The sequence below is a fragment of the Magallana gigas genome, chromosome 9 (genome assembly GCF_963853765.1).
Source record: "Magallana gigas chromosome 9, xbMagGiga1.1, whole genome shotgun sequence".
Classification (NCBI taxonomy): Eukaryota; Metazoa; Mollusca; class Bivalvia; order Ostreida; family Ostreidae; genus Magallana; species Magallana gigas.
The window spans coordinates 23139032-23156035 of NC_088861.1; the positions used below are offsets into that span (position 1 = coordinate 23139032).

Below are 17004 nucleotides of genomic sequence, written 5' to 3' on the forward strand. Positions count from 1 at the left end.
GGTAATGCACATTATTAGATTGAATACAGATTGATTCGAGAACAGGTAAAAAAAAATTTATATTATATCAGAAATATTAAGCTTTGTCAATTCTTCATTTGCAGTTGATCTTAGTGATATTGATCAAAAGATTGAAGAGTTATCAAATGTAGACAACAGAAAACTGTGTGACATTTGCAAGCCTGGTATAAGAGAGAGAATTTCTGACATTGAGAACTATGATCCTGTTGTGATAGCTTTTAACATTCCACCTGACATGCAGTGTATATTGGCCGATCTCAAGAGGTAAGAATATTACAAATCAAAGTACTGAATGTACTTACTGGTTGAGTTAGATTTTATGGGTTTAGTCTTGCTTAAGTAAGCAGCTAGCTAGAGTACATTGCAGTAAATGCTATTGGAGCTGGCATTGAGACGATTCTTACCTTTGAGAGTATATAGAGTAAAGGAAGTTGAAAAATTAAATAGCAATAATTATTGCCTGACGTCATGACGTCAGGCATATCTAAGGTTTAAAAGTTGCAATCTCCGAAACAGTGCAGACAATAGGACAAGCAATATCATGATATTTCACAAAAAAGATTTACCGATGCATGTTTAAGATGTCAGCATTTATATTCACAATTGATGAAAATGTTATATGCAGTGCACGTGTGTAATCCTGATTTAAAAATAGATCAGGCATTCCACCATATTTGAGCGGTGAAAAGGGGGGAGGGGGTCATCGCAATAAGTTGTAACATATTGTCTATTAGGGTACAATGTAAGTAATAATTGGCGTTGGATTATCATTATTGCAAGAGAGTCATCAAACAAATATATATTTATACAGCTGGAATGTTTATTGGAGGAACTAAATCGCCAAAGCGGAGTGTGACCCGATTTTCGTTCAGTTGGGCGATTTCATTAATCTTGAAAAGGGGTCATAACTCGCGTGTCTTACTAAATGTACATTACTACATTTAACAATTACTAATCAAGTGTGTTTTTTTAATTCAATAGAATTCTTCTAAAACATCCGATCCAAAGTATAATATACATGTATGTAGCTGTTACAAAACAAATGTCAAAAAATTCATCTGACCCCCTCCCCATGGATCACTGCCAATGGATGAGAAACGGTAATAGCAGGATTTCGCGCCATAATATTTCATTCATAGTTTTTGCGCGCTGAATAGTTGACGAGTCCATTGGGATCATGCGAATACCCCAGAGCACACCATGTGTTTACATCACAGGCACGTAGCATCGGGGGTTGGGGTGGGGGAGGCTGTTTCCCCTTCCCCACTTTTTTGGCAGCTGGCACTTTTTTTAACTTTATAGGATAAATGGAAATATCATGGATCCCCCCCCCCCCACATTTGTAGGAGCATGCAAAAAATGAAACTGCAAATAAGGAATTCTAACTGAATTGAAGTTGCGTTTAGGGTTTTTTTTTTCATGAATTTGAGAATTCAACCTTTTTTAATTGCTTGTCAAGATGATTTTGATGAAGCTACCCACACACATTCAAAAACAATACGTGTTTGTATACCCTTTCATATTTCATATTGTTGGAAATTTAAAAAAATGCCTTTCATTTGATTTTGCATCTTAATATAACAAATACAATTTAAAAAAAACGACTATTTACTCTCCAGCTTTCAAGCTTACATGCACTTATATGATATGTGTACATTCCTAAAAAACCGAATTAATAAAATAAAAGAATTTCGAGTGGTATATATATATATGTACATGTTCTAGATCGAAGAAAAGACTGACATTTCGTCTTCAATTTGCACGTTCTGTTTATAAATTTATGATCAGCAGCAAAAATTAAAATTCATTTCTGATAAGATATTTAGCCTAATTAATACATGCATGCTTCCATTGAATAAATTTGTTTAGTCAGGCAAGTTTTTTGGAAAGCTATTACTTGTGTACCTGTAAGTTCTCAATTTTGTTATTCAATTGTTAAATTTTGCCCCATGTAATTTTCGCCCTCTCACACTAGTAAACAGTTTTGCGCCATCTTGAATTCACACAGACCCAGTTTTGTTGAAAGGGAGATAATTTGAGAAATTTGAATTTGCCTAGTCTTAAATTCACCATCTGACTAGGAGGGTACAAAGAGCAAAAATAAAACAGGAGTGAATGTTTTTCTATATACAGTAGAATAAAATAAAAAAATGAAAATAGATGAAACAAATTATAAATCAAACCCAATTTGGCAAACCCTGAATATTCTATATGCTATTAGATATAGAGATATTGCAGTAAAATGTTTTAGATTAGAAGTGCGATAATTAACAGTAAACAAATAAAGATGAGTTTTAAAATCCATTGGAGGTGTGGTCTTAGATACTCTATTTCTTATTCGTGATTGTAAATGAGAAAACTAGAGATTTGGATATTTTGCAGACTTTCCCAAGGATCTCTGTTTTTGAATATGTGGACCAAACAAGGAACACAGGAAGTCAAAAGTAAAGGAAGTCCTCTGACGGTTGATGAGGTGATGGAAAATGTCTGGCATGTCACCTACCCAACATGGATGAAGCTCAGCAAGCGTATTGCTGATGGAAACATTACATTCAAGGAATTTCAAGAACACTTTAAAAATGTGGCCACAGATAATTTAAAACAACAGCTGTCTTATTTACCTGGAGGCAAAAGAGACTGGGTAACCGAACGGCTTCAGCAGGTTAAGGAGCACCGGGAACTTCAACAGTGTGTCACCGGGGCCAGCATAATCCTGGAGGTCGTCAAAGAGTACGATTTGAAGGGAAATTTTGAACCTATTAGAATGATTGTGAAAATGGTAATTATTTTGGATTTTTTTCTATTTCTTTCCTTTTTGGCTTTGTTCAGTAGACATTTGGAAAAATATTTTGATTTCTAGGAAGAAACTTTTTATCTGCATTGTGGAGAGTTACATGGGCTTTACAATGAAACGTTTCAATCTCTCTTTTAGGTGCATGGTACAGACTCCAATTCTAAAATGAGCGACTTCAACAAATCATTGATGGACGCCTGTGATATCCTGAGAGAAATAGGTCCAAGAGAAACAGAATGCCTTCAGGAGTTTATCAACTGTAAAACACTCATTGATTGGTTAAAAAAATCCATGGAAAGTAAGTTAGAGTTTTTGTTGTAATGTGTTATAATGCTGTATGTACTGAAATTATTTGAGAAAATATTAATATTGATTATTTAAGTTTTAATAGTTGAGAGTTAAGAAAAAATAGGCAGAGCTCCAATTTTTGAGTGTAATTTTTCAGAATATGAGATAATTTTTTTTTATTTTCAAAGTGTCTTTTTTTTTTAAATTAAAAAGGTTTGAAGGAGTTGAAGGTGTTTGTTGACCTGGCCAGTATTTCGGCGGGAGAAGGTGACTTGGAGGTCGCGAGAGTGAAACTCCTTCACGCAGCAACCACTGGATATGCCCCACTGATTTTTAACCTTGATGATCAGTGCGATTACATCAGATTTTTGGACAAGTGCAAACTTGTTTGGAAGGAGCTGAAAACTGACCCGCAATTACCATTAAAACTGGTAATCTTTAGTTTAATTACTCTAATTTGTATGTGTTTGCCAATTTGCACTGGAAAACTTCAGATGTCTTCATTAATAGTACTATATATAAAAATATATATTCTTTATCTATTATAGAAAGACACCAAGAGACAGTTGGAATGGTTGAACAGTGTAAAATCTGCCCAGGGCTCTGTAGAAGTGACATCCATGAGACAAGCAGAGGCCATCAATTCCATAGGAATATATGTAGTGGGGAAGATAGATGCAAATATTCAGAAGGAGAAACCGGTACTGTCACTGCACTCCCTTCATCTTGTTTTAGGACTACAAAACTGATCCATGATTTAAGAATGTCAAATAATTGTCATGAAATTTAATACTAGTCTATTCTCTTTTATTTGGTTGTCGTAGTTAGGTAAATGACCAATGACCTACTTTTGAACTTTGACACAACTATGTTATTTTTTTTTTACGAAATCCTGTATGGGAGATTAATGACTTGAAAAATTCAGTGATTCACCTCCCAGTTTTGTTGAAAGATTTCATTGTAAAGTTTGAAACAATCTTCAGTTTTAAAATCTTTTTCAATACTCCTGTGCATCTAGCAGACAAACTTGTAACATTTATTTAGTACTTTGATGTGTCTTGAATATTTTGTTCATAGACAATAGACGACGTCCTGCAGTTGCACGTTCAGAAGGATGAGAAAGGATCACGACTCCCGAAAAGATACCAATACAAAGAGCTGCAGGAACTACAGAGCAAGCTCATGCTTGTGGCCGGCAAGGCAGAGATGGGCAAGGACGATGTCGAACGATTCACCATTGTAAGATATTGTACTTAACTTAATATACACTTTCATTTTTGTAAGAATTTGTTTCTATGTAAACTTTAGAATGGATCAAAAGGTTGAAGAATGGCATATCAATCTGTGTCCATATGAGAGGACAACTTTTGGTGTGTAAATGCATAAAATTCTTGGCCTTAAAAAACCCAACTACAGCTTTAATTTTGTTGTTGGAAGATTAAAACAAGAGGCCCATGGGCCACATCGCTCACCTGAACAGCAGTTCCTTGTAACATTACATTTCGTAGCATATGCTTTTTCTATTTTAAACATTGAACCCCTTTCTGGGGACCCAGTTATGGTCCGAGGTTTATGGTTGGCTTGAACAACATAAACAGTAACATAGGAATGAAAATGTGTAGCACTGCGGTAGGACAGCACGTACACAACCTGAAAAACTGAACGTAGCAGAGTTCCACTTCAAGAGAAATAACTCTCAGACTGTACAGAACATCAAGAAAGATAACTCTTGGTTCCACTACATTAGAGTTTACACAATTTGAGGATCCTTGCATAATAATCTCACAAACTGTAGCATTATAGTTCTCGAGAAAAACTTTTTAAAAACATTTTCAATATATCTTTCTATGTTAAACTTTGAACCGCTCTTGGGGCCACATTATTAGTTCAGGGCTAAAGTTTTAATTATTTGGAATCTACATTATTTAAGGATGCTTGCATAGTTATCTCACAAGCTGAAGCATTATAGTTCCCTAGAAAAAGATTTTTCAACATTTTCCCTCTATATTTCTATGCTAAACTTTGAACACCTCTTGGGGCCCCAGTATTAGATTGAGGTCACAGCTTTTATAATTTCGAATCTACACTATTTGAGGGTGCTTACGTAGTTATCTGACAAACTGATGCATTGTAGTTCTCGAAAAGAAGATTTTTAAACATTTTCCATATATACCGGTACTTCTACATTTAACTTTAAACCCATCTTGGGTCCCTAGTATTAGTCCAGGGGTCACTATTTTAAAACTGTCGAACCTTCATTATCCAAGGTTGTATGCATGATAGTAATCTCACAAATTGAGGCATTGTAGTTCTCGAGAAGAAGATATTTTAACGTTACCTTTATATTTCTATAATAAACTTTGACCCCATCTTGGGGCCCCAGTATTGATCCGGGGGTCACGATTTTACCAATTAGGAATCTACATGAGCGAAGGCATAGAAATTCCACAAACTAAAACATTGCAGTTCTTGAGAAGAAAATTTTTAAACTTTTCCTTTATGTTTTTTAAAATGTTTAAACTTTGAACCCCTCTTGGTGCCCATCAATTGTCCGGGAGTTACAATTTTTTGAATCTACATTATTTAAGGATGTACATGTATGCATAGTAATATCCCAAACAGTTGCACTATAGTTCTTGAGAAGAAGATTTTAAAACATTTTCCTATATATGTTAAAATCTAAACCCCTACTGGGGCCCCACTTTTTGTTCAGGGGTCACGATTTTTACAATCTTCACTATATATACAACCGTTTGTGTATGTATTGGCATTTTTGGTGAAGTGGTTTTTGAGAAGAAAATTTTTAAACATTTTTCATATGTAGTTCTATGTTAAACTTTGAACCCCGCCTGGGGCTGCAGTTTTGATTTGAGGGTCACGATTTCTACAATTTAGAATCTTCATTATACATACAAGCTTTTGTGTAAATATTGGCATTTCTGGTGCAGTGGTTCTTGAGAAGAAGATTTTTTAAACATTTTCCTAAGGTATATCTATGTTAAACTTTGAACCCCGCCTGAGGCCCCAGTTTTGGTCCTAGGGTCACGATTGTTACAATTTAGAATCTTCACTATATAAACAAGCTTTTGTGTAAATATTGGCATTTCTGGTGCAGTGGTTCTTGAGAAGAAGATTTTTTAAACATTTTCCTAAGGTATATCTATGTTAAATTTGACCCCCGCCTGGGGCCCCAGTTTTGGTCCGAGGGTCACGATTTTTACAATTTAGAATCTTCACTAAGTATACAAGCTTATGTGTAAATATTGGCATTTCTGGTGCAGTGGTTCTTGAGAAGAAGATTTTTTAAACATTTTCATATGTATTTCTATGTTAAACTTTGAACCCCGCCTGGGGCCCCAGTTTTGGTCCGAGGGTCACGATTTTTACAATTTAGAATCTTCACTATATATACAAGTTTTTGTGTAAATATTGGCATTTCTGGTGCAGTGGTTCTTGAGAAGAAGATTTTTAAAGACATGCACCCTATACTTACTGTTTCGCAATTATCTCCCTTTTGAAAAGGGCTGTGCCCTTTATTTTTACAATTTATAACCCCCTTTCCATAAGGATGCTTTGTACCAAATTTGGTTAAATTTGGCCCAGTGGTTTTTGAGAAGAAGTTGAAAATGTGAAAAGTTTACAGACGGACGGACGGACAGACAGACAGACGGACGGACGGACGGACGGACGACGGACAACGGGTGATCAGAAAAGCTCACTTGAACCTTCGGTTCAGGTGAGCTAAAAACATGATCATCATGAAAACATGTTGAAATTAAAATTTGAAATAAAAGTGATTCATGGAAATTCCATTTGTCTTTTGAATATCATGCTTTGCTTGCCTGTTAGGCCTAAATATATATATTTAAAGTATATAAATGATTTATCAGATAATATTTAAATGATTTTTATTGTGCCAATTTTCCATTATGAATTTTTAAGTAAATTTAGCAAGGTGAAGATGATCTGTATAATATATATTAGAACTTTATTATTTTAGGTATTGGATGCAGTAATAAGACTGTGCAATGTCTATATAAAACTTGTGTCATCTGGATGTGTGTTATTCACAAACTGGCAAGCTAAATTTCTGTGTGATCCTGCAAGAAAAGCTTGTGCAGTTGTCAGATTTGGCAGTGGGGAGGGATGCACCCAATTGAAAGGTCGCAGAAATGAGGAAGAAGATATTACTACCATTATTCCTAGACTGGCAAAGTTTATGGAAGTGTGTCTGGAAGAATGGCTGAAATACATTGACCACAAAAGGGATGAGTATCAACATCTGAACTTCTTTACTATTGACCAAATGGTCATTCTACAAAAAGAACTTGTTTTGATGGGAGGAGAAGTTGAACCTTCAGATTACATTTATCCATTGTTGTCCATTGTGAAACATGACTGCACCAAAATGGATTTGATTGGTGCTTTGAAAAAGGCCAAAAGTGATGTAACTCAAAAAGAGGCTGAACAGGAAATTGAGATGGAAGACAATGAAGAGGAAGAAGAGGATGTCGACCCTAGTGAAGAAGGCAATGTCAAGGCCAAAGCTATTGCAAAGTTCATTGCAGAAATAGTGAATTCTGGATATACAGAAATATTAGCTAAACAGGCTTTGAAGACAGGCATTGATCCAGCAGAAATTGATGAAGGTAGATTAGCTATTTGTGTCTTGTACTAAATGCTTTTCTGTTCTGTTCATGTATTAACTTGGTTCTCCAATGTTCAGAAAATTTAAAGTTTGAAACGGCATTTCCTAGCTTGGTTAAAATCATGAAAATTCGATAATCTTTGTGTGAAAAACTACCTTAACTAGTGGATTGATTTTGATTGACAGGAGTCGTGTGGTGCATGGAGCATGAGGACATGCGAGTGGTTGATATGGAGACAGAGGTCAGCGAGGACCAGGTGGAGGTCAAGGTTGAGGATTTTGAGGGCTGGACAAAACCTGGAATGTCCATCTCCACCATCACACAGAACATCCTGTCTGGACTACACTATGACAAAGAGTAAGTTGTATAGAGTGATAGACAGATCAAAAACTTATCAAATGAATGAGTCTTTTAAGAGTCATAGTTTACTCATGAACATGCATTGTTAAATTGTTTTTCTGTTGAACTTGAATTTCTCAGATTACCTGCTCTTGATTTGATATGAAAGCACTAAGGTTTTATTAAAGAAGGTTTTTTTAAGGAATATGATTTTGATACAATATAATTGCAGAACTGCTGAAGAGGACACTCTGATTCCGGATTTGGAACAGCTGTGGGAGGAGTTTTTGTCCTCCATCTCCTCCAGTGTGTCAGATTATCTCAGTGTGGAACATCTCGGGATCATTCTGAGGAGACTTGCTGAGACTGGTCAGTAAGATTAAACGAGGAAGCTTCAATTGATTTGCAAATTTTTTTAAAATTCAAGTGGTCAAATGAGCTTAAATTTTAATATTAGACATGTTACCCTTGCAAAACCTGAGGTCTAAGAGTTCTCTTAAAAATGCAAGAGATCATTCAATTTGGTATGTTTATTTTTTTTTCTTCAGAAACATTTACAGTGAACAGACCATTAATACCTGGGTTTGAGAGAGGTACTCCAAATCTACTGCTCTGTCCTCAAGGTATAAATAAAAATATTTTGATATCTATTCACCATTATATTACACATTTTACTTTACTCACGAGAATTCTTTAAATTTTACTTTTATACTGTACTTGTCTTATTGAATAATTTGGTTTTACAGATGAGATTCTGAACACTGTACTCACAATATACAGCCATGATCCGGATCAGCCGCTTCCTCAGTCGGATGAGATCCTGATGTGCACTCCACATACCACCCTGGATGAGGTTTAGCAAATATTTGTTAATATTATGATATTTAGTAATTTCTTACTCAGTCACTAGATATATGAAATGGAAAGACATTTTTCAACCAAATACCTATGCTATGACTTAGACAAACTTCAAACAAAGAGACAAGCAAAGATTTTATTTTGTGGGGAAAAAAATAATGGACATAGTTGTCAAGTACTCCAAAGTCTTGTGTATACTCTAAATTCCTTCTATTACGCAAGTACTTAATTTCGCGATCCCGCTGTTTTGTATCAAATCATGAGAATATAAAATCGTGAACGTGGAACTTTTATCCTTTATTTCTCATAATTCTCAACTCAAAAAAATAAGTGCGAGATTTTAAATTTCGCGAAGGGTGCTCCTCGTGATTTTACGTGGATATTATTCCTAGCGTTTAATTAGGAATCTACAGTAGTACTATTTATGATACACACCCCCAAAGTTGGGTGTAAAATGCTGAAAAAAACCCCAGCTGCTCCCATGTATATAAGCACCCCAAAAACTAAGACATTTTTTATCAAGATTTTTGAAAAATCCTTGATATGCATACCTGTGTTAATGTATTCCAAGTGCTTAAAAGTCCTTGCACTCGATTAGGCCCCAAACTTTTGTCTTGGTAAAACATTAGGTCAAGGTTAGGCGAGAATGTCAAAGAATCCTGCTCTTTCTACAAGAAATTGTAGTGGAAAATTTTATTCAAATATTTTTATTGCACAATGCTCATAACTGTATATTTAAAAAATGCCATTGGGTGTTTTACTTAAATATCCGTCCACAATGTGGTAAGCTGCTGCTTTGTCACTGTAGGTGGAGATATTCTGGAGGAGGGCGGTGTTTGACACCACTGACAGAATCCACTGTCTTGTCAGCGGGGATTTGTTGGACTATGATGTCAGTGACAGGGGCGAGAGGAGACTGGACTACCATATGCAGAGAGCAACAGAGAAAGGTTTGCTAGATAACCTTCATGCCATATAAGAATAAACAAGCCTTAGGAAAATTCAACAGAGTTTTAAACAATTTTCAGAATGGTTCAAATTTCTTGTACTAAAGTACATTTTAGTCCAATTTACCACGTATATTGGTATTCTCTTGATTAATTCTGTAGATATCCCCTACAAGCTAGTGGTGGTTTGTAGCACAGAGAGGGAGAACCACTCTAGAATCGTGGCAGCCCTTGACAAATACAGACGCCCACCCCTACCACTTCTCTCTCATGAAAAGACGGCGGAATACATCAAAGAGAAGCTGACCTTTAACCTCAAGAAACCTCGTGTAAAGCCATCAGCTGAGGCCGACAACGAGAAGTGAGTCCTATTAACAGTTACTGATACTGTAGTGAAAAAGTGTATAACTTACAATAGTTTGATCAGTGTGTGGTTTAAAGCTTTGAACTGATGTTTTTTTTTAAAACTTAAGTTAGATATTTAAGTGAAAAAAAGTTAAACAGCTTATACATGGAGATATCTTTAGTTTGATTTCTTTCTTTCTGTAGTTTCTGTTACCAAATTTTATCATGAATTAAATGATAAGATTCTGAAAGTCGTTTGACAGTTTCAGCATCATAAACAAGATTATAGTACAAAACTTTGTACACTCTAGTTGCACAGTTCGAGTGGTAAAGTCCTGGCGAGCTGGAGTTGGTAAAACCCTTCACAAGAAAAGGTTGGCTGAAAAACTCCATAGTCTTCACTCTGGTGTTGTCAGAACTAATAAAGCAGTGGTGTCCATTCCACTCCATGAGAGGGAGATCAACATTGACAGCATTATGACAGTCCTTCTACAAAACACACTGCATCCAGGGAAAGTAGAACCCAGATTGTTCCACATTGATTTGTCTCATGAGGTAAGTTTTTTTTGTTAAAAAAAACAACAAGGAACACTCTTGTACATATATTGCTCATGACCCCATCCTGATTTTGAAGATGAACTCATATTCTAACCCTAAATAAAGGGTCTAGAGAAAGAACTTCTCTTCTGCAAAAGAAATACCAGCCTATGGTTTGAACACCTAACTTAAATTGGTTTTCACTTTAAAAACTTGACATATTTTAAATAGATAGCATATGATATAGGTTAAAGACAGCCGTTGTACTCTTTGATTCCTAATGCATTTTCATACCTGGTACTTGTTTTCTGACATTATATAGAGAGCTGATACTGGTATATTATTTTATCATAATGAGATCAAACAAAAAATACATTTGCTTGTCTACTCAGTGAAGATTGGGGCCTTGCAGGTCCTTACTTTATTTTGCTTAATACTGTGGTTTCATTAATTTACGTGGGTATCAATTTTCGTGGATTGTCTGAAAACCACAGTTTCAAGGATACGTAATTTCGTGGCCAATGATCCTATCAATACAAAATGTTAGTTGAAATTAAACTTCCATGAACATTTAATTTCGTGGATCAACTTAACAAAATCCACGAAAATTGGTATTCAACGAATATTGATGAAACCACAGTACTTGTGATTAAGATTTTTGTTCTATACATGCTATATAGGTCCAGGAGGGTGTGGATTACCTGCTGTTCCAGTTACTGATTCTGGGCTGTCTCACCAACAGCACAGGTCATGTGTGGAGAAAGCTGCCCTATGACCTCTACATAGTGGAGACCATGCCCCTCCTGGCCAGGGACTTCCAGGATCAGGTCTGAGAGAGAGTGTTTGTTTTAACTGTGTGTGAAATTCAAATTAAATTAGGTTTGATAGCTCTTAAGGTTAGCTTAGACTTAAAGTTACCCGTAAGCAGGCCTAGATTTGAATCTTGGTCTGTTATGTTTTTTCAAACTCTTTACTATACAAACACATGACCAAAGCAGAATAGATAATGAGTGTGTCAAACACAATTACATCTTGTTAAAGGAGCACAAAATTTGGGGAAAAAATCTTCATGGCATCATTTCAAAATTCAGGAAAAATTGTATTTCCCATGAATTTGCAATGGGTTTCCATTTTGGACATATACATGTAGGTGGTAGTTGAAAGTATGTATATTTTATGTATAATTTGTACAAATTAAATTATTCCATGTTTGCTATACTAAATTGTAGTTCTTTCATGGTTAATTTGCTTATTTTGAATATGATTAGCTTATATTGAAACAAATTGTCAGCCCAAAGAAAAATACAACATATCTGCACAGAGTAGACTGTGTTAAATTATGTACAAAAAGAAATGAATACCTTAGAACTATAAGCTTATCAATTTTAATGAAAATATGGATATTTCAATATTTATTAAATTGACTGTGGTAAATGAAAATTAAGTGAATTAAATCTGAACACTGTAGATAAAAAGCATGGAGGCAGATACTTCAGTCAATCCATTATGATTTGATAGTTATATACATGCAAATGAAGACAACAAAAAATGAATCTTAACCTAAGCATAGTTAAAAGCACCAAGGATTATACAGTTTTGCTATTTTATTTTCAAATTTCAAACTTATAGAGAGGCTATATAAAGTGCATGCACAGATGCCTGGACCTTCTACCAGACGTGACCTGTCGCTCTCCATTAGAAAGTGTCAAAAAATACCAGGGGAACGCTCCAGGTATAGGTTTCCTTGAAAAGAATGTGAAAAAGCTTATATGCTCACTATAAAAACTAAAATGAAAACTATTACATTCAGAATGTTCATATTCGTATTCCTCTGAATGTTAATATCATTTATCAAGGGTCAAGGTCGCAGACAGATGTTGTTTCTGGCAAGTCACAAAGAAATCATACAAATTACCGAAGCTCATCAAACTTCGTATCTGATATGCGTTCTTGCCAATAAACCTTAGACTTCCATCAAGGGTCCCACATTCTTGATCAGAATTAAAAGAAAAAATATTCACCAAGTTTGAAATTTGTATCTTAATGGTTAACTTCAATGACACTTGGAACAGAAAAACAAGTGGTATTTTGCAATTTAAAACTTGCTATGTTAACAATTGTCCAAATGTGCTGCATAGATACCTTGGAATAGATTATTGTAAGGTAGTCATCATAGTAAACCATATGGTAAATATGTATGAACCTCTATTTTGACTGGTAATAAACACAGCTTGTTTCTCTGTGGCAGACATTGGTGAGAGTGACCTGTTGTTTGATGTTGCGGAGTTTAGGAGCTCCATGTTCCAGCGGCCGTTCCAATACCTGTACAGAATGGACATGAATCGTGGCCTGGGGGACGTAAACATGGGGAGGACAGAGGGAAACCCCACCACCTGTCTACAGACACTGCTCAAGTAATGATAAATGTCTACAGACACAAGTCAAGTAATGATAAATGTCTACAGACACAAGTCAAGTAATGATAAATGTCTACAGACACAAGTCAAGTAATGATAAATGTCTACAGACACTGCTCAAGTAATGATAAATGCTACAGACTCTATAGTCAGATAATCATAAATACATACAGACACTGCTCAAGTAATGATAAATACATACAGACACTGTTCAAGTAATGATAAATACATACAGACACTAGTCAAGTAATGATAAATACATACAGACACTAGTCAAGTAATAATAAATGTCTACAGACACTAGTCAAGTAATGATAAATGTCTACAGACACTAGTCAAGTAATGATAAATGTCTACAGACACTAGTCAAGTAATGATAAATACATACTGACACTGCTCAAGTAATTATTAATGTCTATAGACGCTATTCATGTAATAATAAATCCATTCAGACACTGCTCAAGTAATTATTTGTCTACAGACACTAGTCAATTAATGATAAACACATACAGTCACTAGTCAAGTAATCATAAATGTCTACAGACACTGCTCAAGTAATGATAATTATATTCAGAACCTAGTCAAAAAATCATAAATACATTCAGACACTGTTTAAGTAATCATGATTATATACAGACACTGCTCAACTACATATAAGTATCAATGTCAGTTAGACACTAGACAAGTAGTTATTATCTGTCTTAAGACTCTGCTTAAGTAATTGAAAATAAAGACCCTATTCAGGTAATCGTAAATGTCTTCAGACACTGCTCATGTAATTATACCTGTCTACAGACACTGCTCAGATAATCATAAATGTCTATAGACACTGCTCAGATAATCATAAATGTCTATAGACACTGCTCAGATAATTATAAATGTCTATAGACACTGCTGGATAAATTATACATACATGTATTTACAGACATTGCTCATTGACAAGTAATCATAAATATCTCTAGACAGGCTGAAGTAAATATACGTGTCTTCAGACACTGCTTAAGTAATTAATATGTCTACAGACATTCTTAAGTAATCAAACAAAACACAGACACTGCTTATTAAGTAATCATTTTTGTCTACAGATCCTGAACAGATAAGTAATTTTAAATGTCAACAGGCATTGCTCAAGTAATTTATATGTCGACAGATAAGTAATTACGACTTAAAACATTTACAAGTAATAATTTAATAGTGAATGTCAATTGACATTTCCAATGTTACAATCAATAAAATGTCTTCAGACACTGCTCAAGTAATATTAGATATATACACAAACTATAAATGTTTAGACAAACTGTTCATTGACAAGTATTTATACATGTCTACAGACACTACTCAAGTAATTATGCATGCATGTACATGTTCAAAAACATTGCTCAAGTGATTTTAAAATTTGTCAATTATATACTCAAACTGCTCAATTTTACACATCTACAGACACTGCCCTTACTAGTAATGCATAACCATCTACAAATACTGATATTAAAATAATCATGAATATCTACAGACACTTTTGAAATGGTCATTAGGATTTGAATTGTATTAATGAAGAGTCTTAGGCTTATGAATGCCATCTATCTAAAAGGTGTAACTGAGCAAAACTATATACAGTGGAGCCTCAGTTATCCGGACGCTTTCGTTCCCAAGTTCAATCGTCCAGATAGGTGAAGCGTCCCGATATCTGAAATGTGTCTATTGTTGTCATGAATGATAATGTATTTGTATACAATGGCTCCCAGTGTTGATACTAGGTTTTTTTGCCTTTCATACCATGTAGCAACACATGCTAGAGTTTTCTGTTGAATGATATGAACGTTTTTAAGAGATAAAGAACCCTGCTTTATTTTATTTTTTTGTCATGAAATATTAACCGGACAATAATAACCGAATCTAGCTAAATTCTTTGTGTCCACATGTGATATGTGTGTGATACACTGTTGTTCGCAATTTTCCAATTTTTGAAAGTGATTTGGGAAGTCAGTGTATTTATACAAGCTACTCATGAGGGTCTAGCACGTAAAAAAGGTGTGAAACTTAATCGACAGGGGTAATCTTTTGTACTGAGTAGGGTATCATCATATTTTACCGTCCGGTTAAATGAAGCAAGATTAGTAGTAAATCAGTGTTTTGTGGTAAAAACAGACCGTCCAGATCCGGAACACGAAATTCCGGATAAATGAGACAAAATAACGTATAAAAAATCTGTTCCCAAATAAAATCGTCCGTAAACTGAAGCGTCCGGTTATCTGGCGTCCGGATATCTGAGGCCCCACTGTACAAGGTGAAATGGTGGAAAAGTCTTAAATTGATTGATAATATGACAAAAGTTTTCCTTTCAGCCACTGAGGAATTCCTGACCCATTTTCTTTTAATTTTCAGGCATTGTGGAATTCCTGACCCATCCTGGGCAGAACTTCGCCATTTTGTCTGGTTCTTAAACACTCAGCTGGTGGACTTTGAGAGTTCGGATTATCTCTCCCACGCAGCAGCAGAAGATCTTCCAGGCTTTGCTCAGTTTGTCCTGAGATTCCTCATCCAGATGTCTCGAGTATTCAACCTTAATTGTTTTGTGATAAGATTTGAATAAGTCTTATGTTTAAATTGACTTTTATGGTTTAAAATGTGTAGAAGTAAAATATTATTTCTTTAAATTAAGTAGAAGTAATTTTCATTTAATGTGAAATGCATGGTTTTAACAGTAGGTCATTTTGACAATTTAAACAAATATTTAATCCTAATTTTTCCTGTAAAAAATCATTGAAAAAAAATCTTAAAGTTTAGATTAAACATTTTTAGTAATTATAAAGTGTGGAAAATGAAGAAAGTTTTAGGAAGGTTGCAACATTTTCAAATTAAATTGGCTAATACATGTATTTGGACAAAACAATTGCACCTCAATTACAGAACTTTGTTTGGAATTGTTTTTATTAACAACTTTTGATTTTGTAGGACTTTGCCACTCGATCCCTGAATATGAGTGAGGAGTCACCAATACAGATGTTGAAGAGGATCGACTCTGCGGATGAAGAGGAGGAGAAAGATGAGGCAGATCTACGACAGTTTCAGCTCAGGAGGACTTGGGAAAGCAGGTATCAAAAAATTGATTCAGAGATCAATGAGCTTTTCAATTGGTACATGCATTATTTGATTGGAAAGCTGATATTTTCAGCAAAGATTCCTAGACTACCGGGTATGCAATCTATTTTTAAAAAATGTCTCCACTTTTGACCAGCATGTAGAAATTTCTTTACAGCCCCCATCCCTACCTATTCTTCAACATGGACCGCATTACCATGACATTCCTTGGCTTCAACATTGAGCGACAGACCGGTAACCTTGTGGATGTCCAGACTGGGACTGTGCTGGAAGCAGGGATCATGCAGAGGAATTTACAGGACGCACTCAAGAGGAACAGAGTCCCCATCAATGAAAACTTTGACAGTCTACCAAGGTAAAACATAACTATGGGGTCTAAAATAGTTTTGATCTTGCCAGCATCAGTTCATAATTATTTCTGTTGTAATATGCATATACATAGTTACATTTATATAGAGCTGGTGATAAATGGCTTCTGTTTTGTTTCAGAGAAGAAAAATTGAGCAAGCTGTGCAGTGTGATGGGGGTAGATGTTCCTTATGACCCTGACCCGACCTATGAACTTACAACAGATAATGTGAAGAAAATTTTGGCTATCTACATGCGCTTTAGGTACCCGAACATATTGCTGTTTAGTTTAAAGAATACAGTTTACATATTTTGAATATTTTTTTTCTAGTATGCTTATTATTTTGAAAAATTTAATTCTT

General features: G+C 35.0%; 1 protein-coding gene across 3 annotated transcripts in view; it reads left to right on the top strand.

The window, feature by feature from the left end:
• LOC105324838 (E3 ubiquitin-protein ligase rnf213-alpha) overlaps positions 1-17004 on the top strand; it is an 84399-nt gene that overhangs the window by 37080 nt on the left and 30315 nt on the right. For all 3 annotated transcript variants that reach the window (XM_066072389.1, XM_066072388.1, XM_066072387.1), the window contains exons 17-37: positions 105-285; positions 2404-2800; positions 2954-3113; positions 3317-3534; positions 3652-3804; positions 4181-4342; positions 7104-7752; positions 7938-8109; positions 8324-8460; positions 8640-8714; positions 8838-8944; positions 9758-9899; positions 10059-10257; positions 10553-10796; positions 11459-11605; positions 12408-12510; positions 13027-13192; positions 15578-15746; positions 16148-16287; positions 16452-16649; positions 16784-16906. In XM_066072389.1, the coding sequence (XP_065928461.1) occupies positions 105-285; positions 2404-2800; positions 2954-3113; positions 3317-3534; positions 3652-3804; positions 4181-4342; positions 7104-7752; positions 7938-8109; positions 8324-8460; positions 8640-8714; positions 8838-8944; positions 9758-9899; positions 10059-10257; positions 10553-10796; positions 11459-11605; positions 12408-12510; positions 13027-13192; positions 15578-15746; positions 16148-16287; positions 16452-16649; positions 16784-16906 (4042 nt within the window). The remainder of the gene's footprint in view (positions 1-104; positions 286-2403; positions 2801-2953; positions 3114-3316; positions 3535-3651; positions 3805-4180; positions 4343-7103; positions 7753-7937; positions 8110-8323; positions 8461-8639; positions 8715-8837; positions 8945-9757; positions 9900-10058; positions 10258-10552; positions 10797-11458; positions 11606-12407; positions 12511-13026; positions 13193-15577; positions 15747-16147; positions 16288-16451; positions 16650-16783; positions 16907-17004) is intronic.